We start from the raw sequence: 10,371 nt of genomic DNA, 5'->3' as shown, positions 1-10,371 counted from the left end.
TCCATTTAAGATTTCAAAGTTGACCTTCACGGTGTCCTTCAAGGTCACATGAAGGTCATTTCAACATAACCATATAATAGACCACTTGATATACTAAAATTTTTGTATTGAACATTTTTTTCCATAAGCATTATTTTCCAAGATATTTGACCGTTGCCGAACTTTCTCCCATCACTGTATAAAGAAGGAGAAAAAATAGAAGAAAGAATTTATGTGTTATCTACAATAAATTGATTTTACAGTTAACGAAGCATTCTAGTAATATATTTAACGATTGCATGATTAGAAAATCTGACGCTATGCATGGTAATGAAATACGAGATTCATATTTTATATTAGAAATGAAAATTAATCGTACATTACTTAAATCGGTAATCATTTCGAGATTTATTATAATCACGAACAAAAAGTAAAATGTGAAATATTGATAAGTAACATAATATTGATAAAATATTAATAAGTAACATAAATAAAAAATTAGAACACGATAATACGTAAATATATTTATCTAAAAAAAATATGGATTGTACAATGATACAGTAGTTTATATTTCTTATTCTTTATGCATGAGTATATAATATTTTTTTTATATACTCATGCATAAAGAATAAGAAAGACCTGTGTTTCTTTCTTGTAAAAACGTTTCCGTTCAGAGACGTTTTTAATAAAATATATTTACGGGAACACAACGCGTGCATAAAAAAAAGTATCATTTATTATCTCCAAGCATATCTTTATCATGTACGTTCTGCTATCATAAAAAAAGAATCTATTGATATAATGCGTGACTGATCTGTAAATTGCGATAGCAGACATTGTTAATGCTAATTGCTGATAAATAGCAAATGGATGGTTACTTCAAGGGAGTATCGATTTATGGGAGCTTAGTGCGGCGTAAAAGGTGTATGTACATTAGTCAGTATTTAATAAGCATATTGGTGAGAGAGAATAGCTTACCCAAGATAAAACAGGAACTAGTCGCAGTGCACATACATGAGACCGTTAGCAATACCGCGTGACTCCATTCGAAGCCGTTTCCATTGATTGCGCCTACCCCCATACCGAACATCGACAGACAGACAGCCGCGACGATCGCCTGGATCTGCACCAGGGCGATGTTTCCGACGATCATCTTGATGATCTCCCGACGGTTATTCATATTACCTAAATTCGCTTGTGTGCATAACCGCGAAGCCAAACACATGTCGAGATTACCCTTCAGACCTTGTAGCGATGTAGTCAAGATTAGTAGCTGGGGGACTTCTAAAAAAGCTGGCATGTTCTGAAATCAGATACGTTGAGATTAGAAAATATACGGACAGAAAAAAATTTTATCAATATGGCAGAAAAAACTTTATCATTACTCTGATTGCCATGTAAAACCTAGAAGAATATCGTTACTTGAGAGAAAAATGACACATGAAGCATAATACGTTGCTTATTCTTATCATAATAAACATATTGACAAGTCGATTTGTCATATCTGTTCGTTTTAGAGAGGAGGCTTTAAAACATAATATACGAAATTGCGATAAAACGTGATTATTTAATTCTAAGCTAGTCGAAAAATTATAAGGATAAATTCTTTGATAGCATATCCCGATCAGCCGTAATCTATGTCTGAAATCTACATGAGATCGGTATTAAAAATGTGAGCGTCAAGGTGCTTATACAATCGCGTTAGTATTGAATTAAGATCGACACTGCATCCTATATTCTGCGTTATCGATAAAATGGATCTGAATAAATATTCAGGGGAATGTTAATTTTGACATTATCTTTGATAATTGTAAATTATTTTTCTATTTTTGGACGAGAATAAATATTTCTATTAAAGAATAACATAAGAAAAAGATGAAAAGGAAAAGGAAAAAAAAGATTAGATTCTTTAGGGAAAGCTCTTACCTTCGCCATGGTGAGGACACGACCGGCACCAATGGTCCCCATACCAGCGATTAAAAAGGGTACTGACACTTGTAGAATCGTGTGATACCATTTTTCGTTTCTGGTATTCTTATTGCCTCCGTGACCACTTAGGTCCTTACTATATCCCGCGTCAGGATCCAAAACGGCATCCGACGAAATCGTGACTATGGAACTACCGCTGGAGAGAGATCCATTTCCGTTTCCTCCGTCGGGCGTGCCTTTCTTGTCCATCTGACCGCTGGGTGTCTTCAAGCCGGCTGTCGACGCATCGGTACATGTTAAGTAAAATCCCACTCAACGGACAGTCGGAAATATTCAAGCGGAGTTCGCAATGAGTATCCTAAATAATTGGACCATGCTTTTGAAAGATACGATTGCGTTTTGTTCAAACACAATAATTACTGATTACGAAATTTCTAGTTGATAATCTTTCTTTAAAAATGAAGATAAAAATGAGCATTTATAAACTGACGTCGCACACTCTTTTCCACATTATAATTAACTCGCGCAATTAAGACTCACTTGGCTGATTTTACACGTGATTTAAGAGAGCAGCAAAGGCTCACTGACGATAGGTCTCCTAGTAGCTGTCAATATTTCCGCGCACCGTCATTCTCATGTAAATAAACTCACGTTCCGTAAAGGTACGTAAACGCGCGAGACGATTATTGAACGCGTCTTCTTTCCGCGTCGATGTTATAAACTAGCGCGAGTTTATGTTATCCTGAATTCTAACGATCGTAGAACGGTCAGGGAGTAAAAATCATCGGTGAATTACTTCGCGTCGTAATTATTGTAATCACTGTTGTTTGTGCTGTGTGATTTTTTCCCACTATATCCGCGATTTGTCACTGCAATGACAATTAATTCGTTCATTTCCTGCAAGTGTGAAGTAAACACGAATTTCGTGATGCGAAACGACAACGATGTCGTCGTTTGTCGAATACGTTGTCAGAATTTTGACTCTAAATGGTACCGAGTAAATTCTGCTGCATATATCATAGCGTAAGTATATTTTATTGAGAAAGTAAGTCCTTTCGTATATAGTATTCCACAGATTCAATGTATTTGAGGAGCCGACTTTCAAAATGCGTTTTGTCCAAAATTTGTAATTTTCAGAAAACGCGAGAAAGAAAGAAATTACGCACAAAAGAAAATTATGCACTTTACAGAAAATAACAATATGCCAATTAGGATGTGAAATATTAAACAAAATTGCTAAACAATTACTAAAAATGTTAATTAAATGCATTTTATTTGTCTCTAATTAAAAACATAATGCACTTCGAAATATTCTATATTCGTTCAGCATATAAATTAACGATGAAGAAATGCTTTCTGAACACCTCAGAATAGCTCATAATATGAGTCTTTCAACACTGAACACTACACTATCTCTGACAATTGCAAATTTTGGACAAAACACATTTTGAAAGTTTGTACTTCATTTGTTAATTACGCGAAATTAGTTGTGGCAGACAAATTCTTACGTAATTCATGTAATTTTCACGCTGACACGACATTGCATTTAGTCTGTATGAATATGCGTCTTATTTTCAAAAGGCCGTAATCCAATTTTATGACTAATTATTATTTTATACTCATACAATTTTTTATGCAACAACAAATAGACAAGAATAGAAATAACAATGTTGAGAATGGGATCATGTAAAAGTTGATAAGTAAATTTTAAATTTTAATTGTACGAAATTATCTTTTACTCAAACTAACTTGCATCTTAAATATTTATTTTTATATTCATTCATCATTTTTGCAGCGGCTGACACTAATCGATACTCGAGCGTCAGGAAATAAAAAATTTCGAACATACGCTTTGTGAGACGTACTACACTGAAACAAAAGATTGGTTGCTGCAGCAAATTAGATGGTAAAATATGGTATAGCATTTTTAATTTGTTGCAGCAGTCAATTTTTGGTTGCGTTAGCCTATCGAAATCCTATACCGACATTGCAGATAGGCTAATGCAACCAAAAATTGGCAGCTGCAACCAATTAAAAATGCTGTGCCATATTTTACCATCTAATTTGCTGCAGCAGCCAATCTTTTTTTTCAGTGTAGAGTTGGTACTATGTTTTAATTCTATTCAAATAAATTCAAACTTCAATGCCACAGACACAAGGTTTGCCCGCATGTAGTAAAGATTGCATATCTTCATTCGCGGTGATCAAAACCAATCGATACCATTATTGACGTAAGAATTTATATTATATAAGACGCAATAATATATGATGTTTAAACCGAACGGCTTTTCCTATGTAAATTTTCCAGTGACTTTTATCTTTTCTTGTTAATGTTGTGTAAGACTTTCGGGATTAGCATTTGATCGCATCAATATATATAGATGCATGCGCGAAGATCGAAGCATGCGTAATCTCGTGACTTTTCTTACCGGCAACTTTCTTCACGAAGACAGGTTCCGGATTGATATCCACGTTCTGTTTCTTGTCATTGCTTTTGTCGGTGTTGTCAAATTTCAGCGCATAGTTATCCTTGTCGTTCAGCGACATTGTTACACGAGGTATGGTGAAAACTTGGTCTCTGACTCTTCCAACATTAGCGTCGTTTACTAGATTAACATTTTTGTTTCGATTATCTGTCGGCGTAAGACCAGTGCCGTTCATCAACGTCGGTTCAATCTCCAAGTTCGGAAAAGCGACCATATCTGAAAACCAATGGCTTAATTAAGCAAAAAACTCATTCCGATTTTTATTTGAGCTCTTCGAGAAATCCTTGATGTAGCCGAGAATCGCTTAAATAGAGAAACGTAACAATTTTCGAATAGGCAATTAATTTAATAATTGTAATAAAGCTTAAAACTTGATAATTAATGGAATTGAATTATTATATAAATGTAGAGGAAAGTCGCCGATACTGACATAGGTCTCCTAAAGTGACACACCCCCTTATTTTTCGGAAACTAACTATTGCACTTTATTAATACTAATAAAATCATGATCTGTTTAGCTAATTAAAAAGAAATACAAACTCATAATTCGTAGGTTTGTTGCTTGTTTCTATATCAAATCAGCTAAAAACGAATTCTGCGAAAATAAAATTCTTACGATTTTCTTTTGCAAATTGTGAGGTTTAAATAATAGTGACTATATTATTGATAATATTACGTCACTTTAAATACTTGTAGTTTCCGAAATAAGTTTTATTTATATTATTTTTCCTCTTAGTCTTTTTATAATACGATTTTTAATTTAAAATTGGGGTGCAGCGTAAACTGACACACCTGTCCGTAAAACAGACCATGAGCTAACTTAATCTTTATAATGTTGCTTTATAGTGTCAAATAAGTCTATTGGAGCTGAAGGCAATCGTGCATATATGGAACAACCCTATAGAAAAACGCGTTACATATTTGCAGCTTGCAGAACAGCATAAAGTAAATATGCATATAATTCAATAAAAATGTTTTATAACGAAGTAAAATGATTCAGAAAAATCTTATGTACATTCATTTATAGGTACTTTATACAGATAATTCCTGTGAAAGAAAAAGAATAAGAATACGTAGCATTACTGCCTACTATGTCAGTTTTGGAGCCCATTTTGTCAGACGCTCATTTTTGCAGAACTTACAAAAAACTTAGTTATTGCAAAATTGATAACAGTATTATAAAAATTGCTTATACTATCTGATAGAAGACACTTTTTACTTTGTATTTATGTTTTTGAAGTTGTATTTTTATCTTTTGTTTAAGAAATATTGTCTAAAAACAGAGTGATATGTCGGTATCGGTGACCTTCCTCTAATTGCTCTGGTGGATTATAATAATTTATTATAAAATTGTTGAAAATCAATAGGTTATAATAATATAAGATGCAATTACAAAATTGACATATATATTGTACATAAAACTTTTTTTATTGTAAGTGTTCATATTTTCAATGGTTTATTTGTCTTCGATAAGACGCACAACTGAGCAAATATGCATAACTGAAAAGTTTGGAAATTATTTCGCGAAAAGAAAACAAATTTAAAATCTAAAGGAGATACATTTAAAGAAGCTCAAGTTATCGATGTATTTATAGTAAGTAATTACGAAAGTATTATTATCTAAAACGAGACGAAATTTACATTTTGAACACGGCAAAATTTCGAAACTGCGCAAAGGTTAATTTTAATGATTGTTTTTCTTAATGCATTCATTGTAGTAAAATTTAGTATTATGTAAAATGTAGTAAATGTAGTAAAATTTAGTACACATACCGAATTCGCTGTTGGCCTACGGTGTTGCAATAAATGCCTGTTCGGCAGACTTTAGGATCAACCTGCGATAATCTTACGTCGGATCTGCCTGTTTCTGCAATTTTCAACCTATAAAAATTGAAAATACGACAATAGCTCGTTAAAGATCATCCGGGCTATCAGGAAAACTGTTTGTCGTTACTGTCAGGTAATCAAATGATTTGCGCGCGTTATCGAGAACTCGTGTATTAGCGATTTTAACACCGTTATCGCACTGGGCTTATCACGATTCGCGGCTATTGAAGCCATTGTAATTGCATATCTACTCGAGACCATCGCGCTTATCGAGGAGAGGAAAAAAAACCGATTAACACAACAGAAGTATAAAAATGTGAAGACGAGAGAAACAGGAGGTCAGGAATCCGAGAATTGCGATTACGCAAACGCATCGTTTACACACACTCTTCGAAACGTGAACTAGATACCACAAAATTTTTGAGTTTAAATCCGACTTGCGTTTTTCGAGAACGGAAACTCGAAACTCACACACAACACACACATTTGCTCGCCACGAGGCATTCGCGAGCATGAATTAAAATTAATAGTTTTATACAGGGTGTCCCATGAGACTTTTGCCAAACGCTTTTTGTATTATAAATAGAGCGGATTAAACTAATTGTGAATCGAAAAGTCCTCTACCATTTTACAATTTTCTCAATAGTTAACGAGATATTAATTACTAAAAATTGCCGAATATTGGTCTTCAATAATTTTTTACTCAAATACCAACTTTACAGAAAAACACCAAGAAATAAAAATTATTTATTTTCTTCTCATATATATAGAGCTCTAAGAATTTTTTCAGAACTTTTTATCAACTTTTTAGTACTGCATTTTCTTTTTTTACCAACATGAGAAAATATGGTATTAAAAAATTCTAAAAAAATTCTTATAACTTTATGAAAAGAAAATAAGCAATTTTTGTCTCTTGCTGTTTTTCTGTAAAATTGATAGTATTTGAGTAAAAAATTATTGAAGATCAATATTCGGCAATTTTTAGTAATTAATATCTCAATAACTATTGCGAAAATTGCAAAATGCTAGAGGACTTTTCGACTCAGTTTAGTCTGCTCTATCTGCAAAAAAATCGTTGGTAAAAGTCTCACGGGACACCCTGTATAAACTAATTGTTTGCTAATACTGGACGCGTAGTTCGTACCAACGAAAATGTTCACCAAATAGAAGCAATTAATACCTAATCGCGATGGTTTATGTGTTTTCGCACAATATGAGTTATGAGTCGTCCGTAAAAATAGAAGTTTATCGTTGGCGCGTGTTTCTACCTGTTGAAACTATGAGATATTGAGACACGTGAGTTAAATTAAAAATCCTGTAACAAGTAATATGATGTTTGAGATACGAACTCTGTAACAAGGAACAAGAGCAATTATCAGTCCAAATTTCTTTATTTACAATGTTTAAATTTCGATTCAGACAGCAAATATAAATACACCGAATAAAATAGGATAATAATTTTTGAAAAGTATATAATTTTAGCAAGAATAGCATTTTTCCCCAATATATAAAAGTTTTAAGAAAATTACGTATGCACATCATATGTCACATTTCTTTTGTTTTATTGATTTCGTTTCTTTCACGTACTTTTCAGTAAGGAAAAAAATTCTACTCTGTGTTGCAGTCTTTAATGCAACGCTCAACCTATTTAAACGCACATTGCTGCTTATCAGATGATATTTTTCAATGACAAGTTGAAGTATTGTAGCTGAAGTAGTCTTTCTTTATAAAGCATCGTTGATATTTCTTAATAGTCGTCACCGGTAATTGATAGCGGTAATCATGAATAGTCAAATCGTTGCTCCGACCGAAGGGCTTGGTGCTCCTGACACTTCGTGTAACGCAATATGCAGAATCAGCGGGAGCGTCGCGATTAATCTGATCACACGTTTGGGGTGATAGAAGCAACCGAAGCTCTCTCTCGCGTCGCGACTTAATCTGATCGCACGTGTCATGGGAACTGAATTACGCTTGCGTTTGCGGAAAAGGGACGCGTGCGTCTTTTGGTACATCTACCTACAGTTTGTAGCTTTCGATTCGTAAAAATGTAAGAGAAGTCCGATTTAGATCGAGTCGAGTAAATCGCGGCGGACAGCTGATGACGATTTGCCACATTTTGAGATGATTGTCAAGGATTGACGGAAGGATAAATTATAAATGCGAAATAATAGATAAAAGAAATAATAGGTAACGTAAAATAAGATAATTAATGCCATTAATCCAGGAAATTAGAACTTCATATTTCTGCATTATATATATATAATTTAATTTAATGAACAAATAAATTAACAAAATGGTTATCAGTTAATTTTGATAGATTACAACGTTAATTATTATATTTACTATAATTTTGATAACCGACAAAATAAGTAATCGATGATCATAAAATTAAATTTGATAGATCGCTATTCCTTAATATATAATTTTGTTTTAACGTATATGTATTCTTATATTTAATCGTAACTTTTTATCTATAGCTATCTCTTTAATTTATATAGGTATCATATGGAGTTTGATGTTACAATATGTAGAGTGATTCAAACTTTGACTCGATCTTGCGTTTTTTGATCGGAGATACAATTATATCAATAATTTTAAAAATTATCGTATTAAAAGAATATTTTGATACAGTACCTATTATATTATAATTTTATCTGATATAATTCTCACGACGACATAGCAAACGGTATTCGCGTAAACAGATAAATAATATTCTTTCACTTTAGACTTTGTTCGAGATTAATTGCGTGCTGAAAATTGTGGTATCGTGCGAGATAATCATTTCGTACGTGCGTTTTGCACAGCAATTTCTTGTTATCCGAAATTTGTAAACAATATGTTCATCTTGACACGTCCCCTCGTAAAGCCATTAATACTAATTACTCAGCAAGACGTATTATTACGACAGATAAAGTATAGTTGCATGTGTATTTTGAAAAATGCTTTCAATCAATTTGCAAATTAAATTTATCTTGATTTTTAAGAATTATCTCAACTACGTTATTTATTTAATTTTTATCTACTCACGTTTCTAAAAACAAACTTTAAGAGTCACAAATTGTACGTCCTAATTTAAGTAATTTCGTTTATTTTATATTTATTTTGAATTTATTAAAATTTGATATTTCTTGTTGTATGCTAAAATGATCAAATAATTTAGCCATTTAACTTTTGCTGTACATAAAGATTCGAGGGTACTTTCGTGAGGGTCAAGTTTAGTTACATCTTTCAGAGTTAAAGTACGAAAATTTCTCGATTATATTTATCAATGATCAGTCACATACATATACTTATCTGACCGTTGGGACTTGGTAACAATTCAACAATAAAGCTCTTAGGATTATACTAATTATTGATAAAAAACAAAGATTATCCAGATATCGTGGTTTGTTACTTACGCAGAAAGCTCACATCGAATTTGCGCCAGCGTGTTGAAGTTCACTGATGAAACGCTTATTCTTGGAGAATTCGTCGATGTTGAGGATAGTATCAGTAGCCTGGATGATGGCCTCGATACCAATTTGCGAGCGAATGTTCTGCGGTCTTGAAGTTCTATGCGTATTCTTCCGCGAGACTCACGTGAAGCGGCTCGCGACAAATTCGAATACTCTGTTGGGATTTCCAGCGTTGTTAAGTGTCGTGCACTAGTCAAGAAGAGTCTAGTTAGCGTGCGTTTGATCTAGTTGGAGCGTACGGAGGTGTCCGCGTGTCGCGCACGGTTTGACTTGACTGATAAAAGAAAACCACAGTTCGATTGTCGGTATAAGGTACTCCTACTCGTCCTCGTTCAGGCGCTCGTACGTCTACCTCGTCGTGTCGACGTATGCTATGCACGTGCGCTATCTCGTCGGCGATAGGTGGGAGTCCGATTCTAAGGCGAATCGCGTGTGCTTAAAGATCGATTCGCGAGCGACTCGGAAATTCAGACTTCTCCGCCTGACCTTTATACGAAGGATTACCGGCCAGAGAACAGAGCGTTATTAGGAATTACGGGATTTACGTTGAGATCCGGGGATGCATTTATGCAATCTACGGAATCCAGATTATTTTTTCTGAGAAAAAAGGTATATAATGGATGTTTAGCACGTTGTTTGCCTAGCGACTTTTATGTGTCTTATCGTGTATGTTAAACTATCGTTATCATATAATG

General features: G+C 33.7%; 1 protein-coding gene across 1 annotated transcript in view; it reads right to left on the bottom strand.

The window, feature by feature from the left end:
* LOC108766877 (solute carrier family 41 member 3) overlaps window positions 1–10,121 on the bottom strand; it is a 12,450-nt gene extending 2,329 nt beyond the window's left edge. Inside the window, exons 1-5 of the mRNA XM_018516424.1 lie at window positions 9,620–10,121; window positions 6,168–6,275; window positions 4,338–4,610; window positions 1,906–2,183; window positions 958–1,282 (exon numbers count right to left, since the gene is read on the bottom strand). Coding sequence (XP_018371926.1) covers window positions 958–1,282; window positions 1,906–2,183; window positions 4,338–4,608 — 874 coding nt within the window. The 5' untranslated portion in view covers window positions 4,609–4,610; window positions 6,168–6,275; window positions 9,620–10,121. The remainder of the gene's footprint in view (window positions 1–957; window positions 1,283–1,905; window positions 2,184–4,337; window positions 4,611–6,167; window positions 6,276–9,619) is intronic.
* Window positions 10,122–10,371: the final 250 nt, after the last annotated feature.

Source organism: Trachymyrmex cornetzi, unplaced genomic scaffold, assembly GCF_001594075.2.
Source record: "Trachymyrmex cornetzi isolate Tcor2-1 unplaced genomic scaffold, Tcor1.1 scaffold637, whole genome shotgun sequence".
Classification (NCBI taxonomy): domain Eukaryota; kingdom Metazoa; phylum Arthropoda; class Insecta; order Hymenoptera; family Formicidae; genus Trachymyrmex; species Trachymyrmex cornetzi.
The sequence above is the reverse complement of the archived record's forward strand: the minus strand, read 5'-3'. Positions and strand labels throughout refer to the sequence as shown.